The 14,820-nt window shown below is 34.1% G+C and overlaps 1 protein-coding gene across 1 annotated transcript in view; it reads right to left on the bottom strand.

Annotated features, from left to right (window-relative positions):
- The window catches only part of SYNE1 (spectrin repeat containing nuclear envelope protein 1), a 406,416-nt gene that overhangs the window by 270,447 nt on the left and 121,149 nt on the right, over nt 1-14,820 (bottom strand). Inside the window, exons 15-23 of the mRNA XM_039851332.1 lie at nt 14,295-14,463; nt 9,084-9,180; nt 8,188-8,390; nt 6,365-6,529; nt 5,750-5,902; nt 4,571-4,714; nt 2,675-2,848; nt 532-690; nt 77-241 (exon numbers count right to left, since the gene is read on the bottom strand). Of these exons, the coding sequence (XP_039707266.1) occupies nt 77-241; nt 532-690; nt 2,675-2,848; nt 4,571-4,714; nt 5,750-5,902; nt 6,365-6,529; nt 8,188-8,390; nt 9,084-9,180; nt 14,295-14,463 (1,429 nt within the window). The remainder of the gene's footprint in view (nt 1-76; nt 242-531; nt 691-2,674; nt 2,849-4,570; nt 4,715-5,749; nt 5,903-6,364; nt 6,530-8,187; nt 8,391-9,083; nt 9,181-14,294; nt 14,464-14,820) is intronic.

Raw genomic sequence — 14,820 nt, 5'->3', positions numbered from 1 at the left:
CAGAACATTCTAGAAAATCAGTGGGAGATCCTAAAATCTTGATTCCATAATGAAGGAGCTCTAGGGATGAACTCACAGTGTGTTTCTTCAGGAGGTCTTCTGGATTCCCCTTTTCCTCCAGGCCTTCCCGTGCCATCTGCAGCACCTTCTCCAACTCTGCTCGAGACTCCTCAAATTTCTTCATCAGGCGACTGTTGGTTTCCACATGTTTCTTCCAATCTCCAGTTTTCTTTACCATATTCTTGATTTAAAAAGCAATCATAAGGTGATGCTGCTTTCTCATTATTGAAAGTATTATTTCTTTCCAAAAAACACTTGGAAGGAATACGTTTCATTATGATGAGAATAATCAACCCCTTTTAATATTAATAAACATTAGAGAAAGAGGAAGTAAAAATATTGGTGTCCAAACACCAGTAAGTGAGGTATTTAGCAAGAGTGCAAGCATGAACAGTGATGATTTGGTATCTTTTTTTAAAAAAAATTTATATGTTCCCTCATTCACATCTTTAAAGAGGGGAGAGAACTTACCTGAAAGGCAACATGAACATCTGCAATCTGCCTCTGTAACTTTGTCTGATCAAAATGCTTTAACACATTGCTCGAGGTCACAAACTTTTGAACACTTTGACTGCCTTTCTCGATTTGTGTCATGGTTTTCTTACAGCTTTCTTGACAAGCTAACAGTTCCTACGGAAAAGGAAACCCACAACAATGGTGTTTAAAAGGGTAAGGATGAGAAAGAGTAAACATTACAAAATAATAATAACAGTGTTACATAGCTGTTAGGCTTTTAACCAGTAATAAGTAAAATCAAAAGTATAGAGAAGTATTTCTTTCCAGAATTTTAAACGATCGCTGAAGTCAGGGCTTTTTATATAAAAGACACTTAAATGTCACATTTTTTGAGATTTTAAAAATATTTCATGCCCATCTTTTCAATAGTAATGACAGAGAGTGACAGAGCATCAAAATTTTTATTTGTCTAGTGCCTGCATTTCTCCGACCAACTAATAGGCCCATGATTTACTGAGTGAACAGTAGTGAAGTCAATCTCCATATTACGTCTTAATCTGACCGAATTTAACACCAATGCACATTATACCTTGCTGAGTCCGACACAGCAGATTATGTATTATTTGTGTGTCCTAGAATGTACAACATCTGAATTCCTAAGGTTCACGAGCTATATCAACCTCATTAATAAATGGCGGCCCCCAGATTCTAAACACGAAAGGCAGCAGATCAATGGGCCTGGGAGGACTCGTAACTGTCACACATTTGCAGGACGAGAAGCAATGGTGACATAGACCACCTCTGAGTCATAACCTGGCATCACAGTGATTTCTGACATTGATAGCATGGAAATTATCCAGCCCAGCCCAGGGCAGACAGTAAATTTTTGACTTGAATCCACACCATTTGCATTTCAACATCCTCAGCTGCTTTGGAAAAATGTTTCGAAAAGGCTCATTTGGGTATCAGTTTTGGTAATCTAGATGTAAATATCAAGAGCAGGGTTATCGTTTTGTTTTGGCAAAACAGAACAAGGACATACTTTTTCTTTGTGAAGATTTAGGAAGATATTATTAAATATTATTACTATTTACAATAATAATAATTAAAATATTAAATATTTTCATTGTGGAAAGATTCTTTGATGACAATTTATAGCAATTTGGGAATGTAAGAAATGGCACGATGACTCCAAATGAGAAACACTGTTTATCTAATATGATGAGAACCCATTGGAATAATATTAACAAATATTAATTGGAATAAGGTTTGGTGGTATAATCATTGGGTCTTTATAATCAACAATAATAGTAATCACAATCATTCACAGAATACGTATCACATGTGATCTTGCGTGCTAGTCACATTATAGACTATGTAATCTCTACAACAAGCTCTCAACTCTGGTATTATCACCTCCATTTTAAAGTGAGGAAATAAAAGCTAATTAAGGCTTTGCAATGTGTGGTATCAGACCTAAGATCTGAATACCTGTCTGACTCACTTCAGATACTTTCTGTTCTTTCTACTAAGTGATGCTACCTTCCTTTTATGATTCTGTTTCAATTAATGCAGGGGCAAACCTTTCACCTTTTAGTTTCACCCTCCTCTTATGGATCAGTTCATTTATAATAAACTAACTAATCAGGTCAATTAACTGCAACTCAGTAAGAGGCTGTTCTGCATACAGAGATGCTTACTAAAAATGATACAAATAAAAGTGATTATCACTTCCAACATATTTCCAGAATTTTATGGTTTTGTAAGAAGACCTAGTCCTAGAAGAAAAGATCTCATAAGACACAGCTTATAAACACTAGATGGAAATGAAATGCAATTACCTATTTTTCTACATATCTAAATACATAAAATTTAAAAATTATAAAATCTATCTCTATATAAACTTATAGATAGATGATAGATGATAGATATATAGAAACAAATTTTTTATTTTATCTGTAGTAGATAGGGCTTTTACCTTTGGACAAGATTTATTTTTGTTTTGAGTTGCTAGTACTATTCTAGAAAAATGTTTTTTGTCCTCATGGATTTCTATCACTTTGAGCACTACCTCAATCTACAAATTACACATGCTTTAAAATAACAAATTACACATGCTTTAAAATAACTATATCTCCTGAAAGGGACTTTTTCTTACCTGATGTTTTTGTTTAAAAAGAGCACTAGATTGTGCTTCATGCTCAAGGACGGTCATAATTTCATTGATTTTCCCAAGTGAGTCATAAAAGAACGTCATCTGCTTTTCTAAATCCTCCACCGGTGTCGACAGTTGTTGACACTCATAAAGGAGTGGGGAGTAACGTTCTTTGACCTTTAAAAACACAAAGACAAAAATTCTACTAAAAGCCATTAAATGCCACAAGCTCAGGACAGTGTTCTTAGTTCTCGGGGACATTTTCTTTAGTGATATGGTCATTCTGTGCTTACAGATCTCCAAAGACATTTTTTAAACGACATTTCCTATGTATTGCTAAATTTTGATACCACTGAAATAGATGACACAGAGATATCTCATAAAAATTCATCTCATCTAGTCCACCTCAATAGCCCTTTCTCATCAAAACAATGTTGTTAGTGAACCAGATGGCATCGAATTCTACTCCATAAACTTTGCAATGTATCTTCACTTTGGCTTCGAAATCTGATGTAAGATAATCATGAATTATATTATCTAGAGTAACCTATGCCTCCAACTTTATTTTCAAGAACTCTGCTACTTGAACTCTTAACTCCAGACACACTTACAAACTTGTCAACTTCTTCTTCCCAGGCAGACTTGTCGAACAATCTTCCTGCCTCCCTGGAGCTCCATGCTTAGCTACTCCCTGCCCATCTACATCCTGCTCATCCCCAGCTCTCCTGTCATATATCAATTTATTCACCAAGGTTCCCACACTAGGGGACATCTCCCTAGTCTGGACCGGGCCGACTCTCACTTTCTACTTGTCTTTTAAAAAATGGTGTCACCCTGTACACCTGGACTGTCTTTATTTTCACGATGAGGCCAACAGCTCCTAGAGACCACCGGAGCTACAACGTGAGTGCCGCCTTTAGGTTGTAACCCAGGACCACTCAAGTCTCCAAGAACTTTTTGCCCTTCCTCACTTTACTTAGAGTAGCTCCCAAAGTATTATTAAAACTTTTGGGAATCAAGGAAGAAAGAAAATTGAGTACTTGTTAGTAGATCATTCTTCCCCCCCGCCCGCCCCACTTAAATTATAAATATTCTCATGCTCTCAGATACATTGCCTGAAGGAAAATCTCATCAAAAGAAAGCTATTGATCCACTGCAACAAGGCTTCGCTAAAATTATTCTGAACAAAATGAAGAGAATCTGCTAACACGTATGCATAAAAATCAGTTACCCAATAAATGAGTCACTCAATCTAAGTGGACTGTGCAAATGATGCCATCTTCATAAAATTCAACTTTAGATGAAAAAAAAAAAAAATCCCAGTGGAACTTCCAAAGCTCTTAAAGAAAATTCCTAAACAGGATAGAAAAGGCTGCTGGCTGATGCGTGTTAGTTACTGAGTTAGTTCCCTGCACACAAGTGGCATAAATGTGTAAATTTTCAGTCTATGGAGAGCTCTGTGAGATGAAGAGGGCAGACTTTCCACTGCATTGTGGCACTGCAAGCAGAAAGCAGCATAAATACTCTTAGAGTAAAGGTATATCAAAGAAATCTCAATTAAAGGGCGTGTGGGGTTCTTTCTCATTTAAATGTGCGATCTCTTCCTCCCCGCTCCTCTTCTTTTAGCCCCCTCTTTGCTTCATCACATTTAATTGGCCCCCTGTCCCCACTGTTGAAATATAGCTACTAGTACTTTTAAAGTAACAGAAGTAATATTTGATATCAGCCCATAGTTTCATTTTTTAAACTTATAACAAGGTTGCTAAATGTCAACGTTACTAAATTAAAACCCCAATAAGAATCAAAAGCATGATTTGGTAACAGGAAAACAATCTGCCCACGTGATGAGGAGCTGTAGATCAGCAGAAGGCAGCGTTGGTCCTGCACAGGAGGTCCCACCTTGGTTAGCCGCTCTTTGAGCCCCGACATGGTTGCAAACATTTCATTAGCTTCTTCTTGGGAGCTCTCTTTGGTAATGAGCTGTGCTGTCTTTGTGATTATTTTGTATTGAGCATCCATCACAGGTACCCTCTGCTCAATATCCTGCATGAATAATTGAACGAGCTAAATTAACACATGGGACATTTCCTTTTAATTTTAGGATTCCACAGAAGGCTAGACAAAAATCAGTTTGTACTGAATAAAATTCTATACTTATAATAAACTTTTGGAGATTCCAGTTATCGCTTTCTTTCGTTACTAATATATTCTATTTTGGTAATATTGTATAAATAAATAAAAGTTTTCCTTTAAAAGTAACCATAAATCCATAAGTTAACATAAAGCTAAGCTCCACACTTTTGCCGTATATGTGTTAATGTAGTATACGAACATTATATTAAGTAAATGCATGTTAATAATTTGGAGGAATTCCTCTGGCTTTAAATATTAAACAACCTACTTTTTCTTAAAATATAACGCACTGTCATTGCAGAAAACTTATAAATCACAGATAATAGGATAAAGGAAATTTAAATTACTTACAGTCCTCTCACATAGTAATAACCAGAGCTAACAACCCATCATTATATCATTAATGGTTTATCCTGTGTGTGTTTACACCCATTTTTTATTTTTTAGTTAAAAAAAAAAGGATGATACTATTTCGTTGCTTTTCTCACTTAATAGTATATTGGGAAAGTTTTCTATGCCATTAAATATTCTTTCACTACTTCATTTTGAGAACTGCGGTGTATCCAAAATGCGTAAATAGTACAATTCATTTAGTAAATCCTTAATTGTCGGAGGCATTTATGTTGAAGTGTTATCATGAATGTCTCCTGTTCTCTCCTAGTGCTTTATAATGTGGTTGTAGAAAAATATTTCCAAATTGAAAAACTATTTTGAAGTTACTATATGGTCAAAACATATTTAAAAATTCAAACAGATTTTTTTATTTGAATATAATTTTTTTAAAAATTTGAGTTGCGAGTCAGGATATTCACATATCAAAATGATGCCCAGGAGACATAGAAAGAGCTTTGCAGTGAGCTTGGCAGTGACCCGAATAACTTCATTGGTCTTTATTTTCACAAGAGAATAGGTTTTTCACTTTATGGTCCAGAAACACCACCTCACCTCCAACTCTTGAATTAATAACTTGACATTCATGAAAGAGACTTCTAAAGGCTCAGAAAGTTTCCTGTGGGCTTCAGTTGAAAAGTCAGACAAGGTAGTAATGCAGTCTGTGTATTCTTTCTTCATTCTGTCCATCTCATCGGCTCGAGCATACTGTTAAGAAAGGGAGGAGGGCCACACTGAAAGTCATTAGGCCAAGACTCTGGAAGCCTATGAGCTTAACGTCTACATACTCTCTGGAATTGTGACATGATACGAAAGACTCTAATTTCCAATTCTTATTTTAGATACACTTGAAGTGATTCCAATTACCATGAAAAAAAAAAAAAAGGAACGAGCATAGAGGTGCAGAATTATGATGTGAAACACGAATCGTTCCATATACATAGGCCTCACATGGCAATATAATTCTTAATCACACTATACATGTCTGTAATGTCCCTCTATTATAAGTAGAAAAGAATAAAGGACCAAACATAAACATAACAGTTTAAACACATCTGTGCTCTGCCTTAATAAGCTCATGCTATAACAATAAAGCAGTCTCTAAACAGACTGTTTATCACATTTATAACACATGCACATTTTCAGCATAGTTAGATCTGAAAGACATACTTGCTTGACTTCCATAAACAACTCTCTCCATCGTCCATTTAGCAATAATAATTGCTGCTTAAGATCACGGGAAACCACCTCATCACATGTTTCAATTAGAAAATTGCCAGCATCGTTCATAGCAGTGTGTTGCTGTATCCAATGAGGCAAATTTCGAAAGAAATCCTAAACAATAAACAATGCACATTGTTGTAAACCACAAACCAAATTTCGTAAAGGGTATGAAAATGACTAGACTAAGAGAAATATCTTTGTTCCAAAATTTGTGCACATTTTAAGGTAAATCCTAAACCTCTTTCAAAACGCAAATTGTTAATGAAGAGGTCAAAAATAGGACTTAAAATGCTGAATGTCTTTTTATAAGACCATCTGCGCCTTATCTCTTGCTGAAGACAAAAATAAAAGTAACCATTTTCTGTTATTTGGTAAATGAAAAAACTGAATTTTTGTGAATGTAAGGGCCTTGTACATACATAGTCTTCAGGCTAGTAAATACCAGTGCCGGGATCATATAAAAGACATACTATTTTAGGAAAACATAGAGCCACCTTAAAAAAATTGTAAACAAATGTTTGACCTGTTACTTTTGATTTTAAAATCTGAATATGGTACCTCAAGATATTAACAAGTGGAGATAAATTATTAAAGAAAAAAAATTTTAATTAAATATCTGGGCCAAGAACACTTACTCTAATAACATCCTCTTACTTGTTTAAGGTTACACAATGGGCAATGAATCAGTTTCCACCTGATTTCAAGTTAAGTGCCTGTGTGCATGTGTGCATGTACACACACGCCACGGTAAAAACCAGGGATAACAAAAGATAATTCAAAATCCATTTCATAAGCTATGTGTGGGAGGACTTCCTCCATAAATAGATGAGAACACTCCTGTTTCTGGCAGTTTTGTTTTCTTGGATGAAATTAACACATATGACATCTACTAGGGCAGTGCACTGCTGGTCTAATCAGAAAAGCCCAAATCCATATGAGTATATAATCCTCATCACTCTCAGCTACATGAGAATATTTAACCTAAATGAAATATAAAATAGTAAAACATTTAAAAATTATATATCTGCCTGTATAACACAATAATAGATGAACCAGTCTTGGTGGAAAGCAGTAATTCTAATGCATATACTATACTTCTTAATGAGAGCCTGGCATTTTTAATATCTTTTACATAAAAGGAAAAATGTCAGGCTGCCATTAAGAAATACATAATCAAAGATCATTCTATATCATTCTATTTTTAATGTGACATTAAAGTAAAAATAACTTTTGCACACACACATATACAATTGTAATTAGAGGAGGAAAAACATCACTCGTACTCAGAATGAGACCCTTGACTGAGAGTTGTTAAAATCCAAAAAAGAACATCCAAACAGACAAAAGTGTGGTGACCCATCTGTTCCGCTGGTGTACGCCATCACACAGATTCAGTACTACGCCAGCCAAAGCTATTTTCATCTTAAATTGGGAAATCCTCCGAGGCTGGTGCCCTGGGCACGCCCTCTCAAGTACAGACCTTACTGTGAGTATAGCGCCCTCTGCTGTCCACTGGGTTTGGCCGCCCCTTCCAGAATACAAAATCAATAACTGACCTGATCAGATAGGGAATTCTTTTAATTTTCATAAAGCAATGTATTTCTTAGTCCAAAATAATTTAATAACCTGAAAGTGCAACAGTGCAGGCAAAGTCAAGATTCTTGAATCAAATCTGCAAATATATAACACTCCCCAGAGAACTACGCTGTGAAAGTCTCTTATTTTTAAATGGAAGTGTGCTCGTTTCCTTTCGTTAGAAGGAATCTTACCTTTTTGGCATGTTCTGATTGATTCAGCATTTTTTCAGCATCCTCTAGCCAGGCCTGAAGACTAGCCACGGTATCGCCATATCGGTCCCAGCTGGCGATTACTTCTTCCAGCATGCTCCGCACACTTCTCACCTCTACTGAGAGGTTCCTCCACTGCGTGGTGGTTTCACTCATGAATTTCATCACATTCTCAGCTTCTTCCACTGAAACAGATCAAAGTGCAGTCCTTCTTTCATATCCTAAATCCGCCATACCATTTTTTCTAGGGCCTATACGTGGGGGTACATTTATAATTCTTTAGATCATAAATTTAACAGATGCCAGGTTAGAATTTAATTCAGTGAATGCTGGGAATGTGTTGTACCTTATTCACAGGTACTTATAAAGATGAAATATGATATATGTTTAAAGTTCCTGATAGATGGGATGCAATAAATGACATATTTTTTCACATTTGAGATACACTCAGTAGATAGACACATGTAGAGTATTGGTCGCGAATGCTAGAGTTCATTTTAAGCAAACGTGGCATATTTACAAATTGAAACAAACATATTTTACAACTTGTGTCTTTACACTAACTGAAGTTTTCATTTATTTAAAAATATTCAAGTTAGTCGATTTTTGAATGGAAAATAGGTCGGATAATTGCAATTTGAATTGAAAATAGGTCGGATAATTGCAATTTAGAAAATGAATGCTTATTTTGCTCTCCCTTAGAAGATCACACAAACACATACACACACGTATGATTATGCAGGCTAGGTGCTGCACAGCCAGGGGGAGTGAATCCAATGTTTTCTCCAGTGGCATGGTCACACATACATTCCACAGAGAAAAAAATGATTTGATCGTACTGTATTCAACATGGCAACGGATTCTGACATGAGTTTTACCTGAACCATCAGCTTTGACGTACATCTCAGCCGTCTCTTTCAAGATCTGGTATGTCACTTCATATTGTTCGAAGAACTTGCTGTTTTCTATAAAGGCCTAGAAAAGGGAGAATGGTTAGAAGATAACAAATACTGGCTTATGTTGAAATACCAAAGTCAGTTTTCTTCAGTACGTGGATATATTACCCGAATTTACCAAGCTTACTCTTCTTAAAAATATCAATTAATTCAACTGCCATAAATAACTTGATTATTCTGAAATTTTCATTGTTTCCATGCTTTTTATTTTAATTCACAATAGTATTTTATTTCTTCTCCACCCAAAGGTTTGTTATTAGAAGTTGCCCCAGAAAACTTGGAGCTAACATTGAGAAAGTATTAAATTTGGAAGAATATTGTCAAATGTCTCACTGTATTTTAGCAGTGGAATTCTGTTGCTATTTGAACAGTAATTCTAGTGAATGACGGCTCTGAGAAACTTCAGATTATAAATAAATGGCACATAGCACAAACACTTTTCGTAAAATAAAAAGTAAGTACAAAAATGTTCACAGGTAGAAAAATCTTAAATAATCACACATTCTACCCATGTTATCCATGGTCTCCTATTTCCATTTCCTAGTATAAAAATTACAGATAAGACAAATCTATACCTAGATCAGAATGTAACTTACATATATAATAGAGTTGCTATGAGCAAATGGATAGTATAAAATTGAGAAGACACAAAAAAAATCCTTAGGTAAGTTTTATTATTATTAACTCCATGAACTATGAAACAACTCCTGTTTCAAAGATTATTCCTACTTCTCTAAAGCAGAAAATTAATGTAATTATAGGTAACATATCACTAAAAGCTCCTTAATTTCTTTTAATAGCATAATTAGTTCTTATGATTTGGAGCCACTAAAATACTTGATATGTGTCGTTATTAAAAAATCCAAAATTCGTCTTCAAAAACCAGCTGCAGTTCTGAATAGCACGCTGATGAATGCTTGTGTGCACATGCAAACTATTCATAGGGCAATTTCATAGGCATTCCTAGACCTTATTGATAAATGTTCATCATATTTCAAGGTAACATTTTTGAATTACGTATATAATACATTTCATATCATTTTATGTGTATAAAGCATTAACTTATGTATCAACTATTCTCCAGAGTAATAGTAAAGAGAGAAGGGTGTGAGTTACTTGGAATAAAGGGTTCTATGATCGATACTTTATTCAATAACTTTAATAGGCTTCATTATTTTTGTATGAGAATAAAGTAAGCCCATAATAGTCTGGTCAATTCATTATTTAGCCTTATGTCTCACTCCCTTAACACCTCCCTGATCCCAAACTGGGGAAAGAGTAATTTACTATCATTTAAACTTTGAGTAATTTAACCAAACAAGCAAGTCATGATTTGATCAAAAGTGGAAAATGAAACCTAACGTTCAAGACATCATAAGAAATTGAAGAGATAAATATATTTGGGAAAGTTTAAAAAATAGTCTCCATTAAGTTTTGGCACAAATTTCATGAAGCTAATGGAAAAACGATTGTTCTGAGTGTCAATTAGGAAATTGTGTACTGGACAGAAATATGCTTTTGTTAGAGTAATTTACAAATTTATTATGAGTTAAAAAGAGAAAAGTTTATTTACAGTTTCATTTTTGGTCCAAGGGAGAAATAGATGTTTTAAGAATATTATAAATATTGTAGGGATTCATTAAAGTATTTCTGAACTTTCCTATGAGGAAAACTAGGCAATTAATTTTTAAAGAAAGATATCTTATTGTTTATTTTAATTTTTAATTGTTTCATTTCTTTTCTTTTTTTCCCCTGAATATTGACTAAGTCCATTTAGTAACATAAATTATTTTGTCTCTTAGAATCACTTTAGTAGTAATACTGCTAAATCTCCTTTTTGCTATGAGATATCTAGACACAATCTCTCAGAAGAATGCAAAAGTGAACACAAATGTATGTTTAAAAAAATAGTGACAGGACTAATTTATTTCTTTCAAAATAAGGCTTACATTTGGCTATCAAGTTCAACCAATAAGCCATGTTATCAAGAGACTTTTAAAGTTGGTGGTACTTCAAGAAAAACAAGATACCTCTCTGTGTCACTAGATTCAAAGTCTTAGTGGAAAAGAATATATTCCTACTCTCACAAGATAAATACAGATATTATAAATAAAAAGCTCATCAATTTTACTCAAAGGGAGCTAAACCAGATAATTTAAGATTTTAAAAATCAACTTCGAGTGTTTTCATCAGAATTGCCTATTTACATTAATAAAATAGTTACAAATAATAAAATAAACGTTCCTATTACTTATGTTGCATTCACAGAGTCCACAATTCCAAGAGCTCTTCTTTTCTTTTATGTGAAAGAAAGAAACGTTATCATATTTTTTTCCACAGTAAAACTGAAGCAAGTGTTAACTAACAATCAGGTCAAGAACAATTCTGACAGGAAGAACCAAACTGATCATGTTCTGATTTACATGACAGTATGTAATCTCTTATCAGTAGCAAGTGGCCTAAGTTAATTAGTAAGCATTTGTAAAGTATTTTTCAAGAATTCTTTAAGAACTTATCAACTGCATATCATAGCACCTTGTACAAAAAGTAGTAGGAAGTACATTATCTAATTCTCTAACTCTTAAAAAAAAAAGTATCTTTTTTTTCAGATGAATAAGATCGAATTGAGAGTTCAGACTAAGGAAAAGATAATTATAGAACCTTTATATCCTGAATATTACTTTGGTCATTAAATGATGTAGCAGCATATGGCTCATTACAATAATTTTTTTTAGAAACCAAGCGAAGGATTGCATTTAAGAAAGTGATTTATGATTTCATTTGAAAATTACCATGCTCTTTGAAATAGTCTATTCTAAAGAGAGTGATTTCCTTGAAAACTCAAAAAGGATGAGAGGGGCTCTATGGAGTATGAGATAGAAATAAAACAATATGTATCAGTCTTTATTCCTGAGAAAAATCCCTGTTATTCTATTATTGCCGTTTGTTGTTGTTGTTAAGTTTGGGAAAGACTAAGTCTTCTAGAAATTAAATCATTTATAAAGTCACATGAGTGGTAAGTAGTTGAGCCATATGACCAGTGGCCAGGCCTCCATCATCTCCCCCACCTCACCTACTCTGCCCTGATACCATCCTGCCTGTAACAGGAATAACAGCAACTTTCAGGCTAGAGTACTGAAGTGTAAAATATTGTCAAATATGGACCAACATTCAATGGAATTAATGAGTTTATGTGAGCTATGTTCTTTAGTTTGCTAAGCTACAAGAGATCATTTTAATGATTTAGTCTTTTAAGTTTTGTGTGTTTTTTAAAATCTTTTTCACAGCTAATTTTGTTAGACAGCAAAGTTCAGAACTTAAGCATAGGACTTTTGAGTCAGAAAGATGTGGATTCAAATTCTGACTCCTGCTTCTTACCAACTGGGCCATCAGGGCATGTGACCTGAGCTCAAAGACTCCATTTCCTCAGTAAAATAATATGAAAATGCCCAGCCCACGGGGTCATCCCTGGGATGGAAGATGAACCATACAAAAGACTTAGCACATGAGAAACATTCAATATCCTCCAATATTCAAACTACTGAACAAAAAAATACCTGAAAATCCTGTTTGGAAATGAAACATGAGCAATAAATAGGTATTTTTCACTAGGCGATAAGAATATTAGGAAATGTTCATTAAAACCTGCTATATTTGTAGAGTAAGTAGAAATTTTACAAATAATTTTGAGTTAAGGAAGAGTTTAACAGTTTGGTGAACTTCTCTTTCCTTTATGGAGTAGGCAGAATATGCTTTTTTTTTTTCCTTCCATTAGTACCAACTCTCTACTTACATATCCTATCTTTGAGAAGTTCAAAGAGAATTAATAAAATCATTGTGTTGCAATATTACCTGGTGCATTTCAGTCTGATTGGCCATCCTTAAATAGCTACAACAAAGATGGATTCGCATGATTATCTACTGAGCTCAGAGTGTATCATTTGATATGACTAAACCCGAAAATATAAATGCATATCTATATTTAATATTTAAAAGACTAATGTAATCGCTGGAACTTAAAAATCCGGATTTTTCATTACACTCCAAAATAATTAAAAATGAATAAGGGAACAAAAACCAGATTTCACATTTTTGGACAATTGTTTCTGAGATGATTGAAGTAAATCTAGAGAGAAATTTTACTATAAACTTATCAAATCTTTTTTTTTTTTTTGAAATGCATGTTGTTCATTTATCACTTAGTAAATGAAATTAAAATGTAGCAAAATACATTATGGTTCTAGGATGCCTCGGTAAGGACATGGTTTTAATAAGTATTCAATCACACCTGTTACAGAGTCACTGTGACTGGTCAGAATAGAAATGGGCTTATATTTTAAATTTATTAATTTATCATTTAGAATTTTTGATTAAACATAAATGAAATAATACAGGACTGAAATGCAATAACGATAGCAATTTTGCAAGCAAATTTGTATTGCTAATAAATTTGGGGGGGTATGTGGTTAACTAAGAGAAATAAACTGCCTTTAATAATTATAATTATCTAATTACATGTAAATGGAAACTGCTAATTACAGAACAACCTAATCCCTTTATTAATACAGGGCAACTGTTCTATGTACATGCAGGATTATCGATGCTGATAACCCAAAATATAAGATGATTTTTAAAAATAAAATTGATACAGGGACTTACAAGACAAAATTTTACTTATCCTGAGTGCACACAAGTAGCAATGAAGCTCAGGGAATACATGCTGGACAAAATCTAAAAAAAATAGTTTAGAATAATTGACAATTGTTCTAAACTACTCGTGATTGGATTTTAGAAGACATGAAGATAATCTTTAAGTGTTTTAACTCTGTTTCAAGGGTGAGCTCACAATCACAGTGTGGGTATGCCATGCAAAAACTTTTTTTTTAAGCTATCAAGTCAGCCACAGTGATTCAGTATGATTAATGTGGCAAAACCTTCTATATTTCCAAAGAATATAGTTGTGTATTTCAGATTGTGGTGAAAAGCTCACAAACCTATCAAACCCATTTAACGCGCTGGTATCTTCCTATTTAAATTCAACATTAAAATGCCAGTGTCGGATTAACTGCTGGGTATTAAAGGCTAAATTCACAGGTCCTCTCATTCCTCTGTCAAAGCATCAGGGAGACTTACGATGTAGTTTTGCAGAAGCAGCTCCACCGACTCTCTCCTCCCATACTTGATGATCCAAGACTTCAGCTTTGACTCTGCAAGAACCAGCAGTGAGAGCAGACGGTACTTTAATTCTAGAAATTCCATTTTCATTAAGTGTAGTTCTGATGTGGAGGAAACAAAATGAAACCTAGAAATAAAACACCGAGAATTTACAGAATGTAACTAATGGTAACAGAACATTGCTTACTTAACCTGTTATGCCATCACGAGCTCTTCTAAACTCTGGCTGATCAACCACTATTTGGAGATCTGATTCCTTTTCTAGTTCTGGGTTTAAAGGCAAATCATTATTGATTGAAGTTTTTGATTTAGTTCTTTCCTCTGCCAACGCATCTCTCATCTGTTTCTTTTATAAGCTGTTTTTGCAATATTACATAATGTTCCTCTCAGTACTGAATAAAAATACAGCCTCTGAAGAAACCATTTCTGTGATTTCCAGGCTCTGGGTACATTCGTGCTTACTCTTTTCAATTAATACTATATT

This window comes from Pteropus medius, unplaced genomic scaffold (genome assembly GCF_902729225.1).
Source record: "Pteropus medius unplaced genomic scaffold, Ma_sr-lr_union100, whole genome shotgun sequence".
Classification (NCBI taxonomy): Eukaryota; Metazoa; Chordata; class Mammalia; order Chiroptera; family Pteropodidae; genus Pteropus; species Pteropus medius.
Note: the sequence above shows the minus strand (reverse complement) of the source record. Positions and strands in the feature narration are given on the sequence as shown.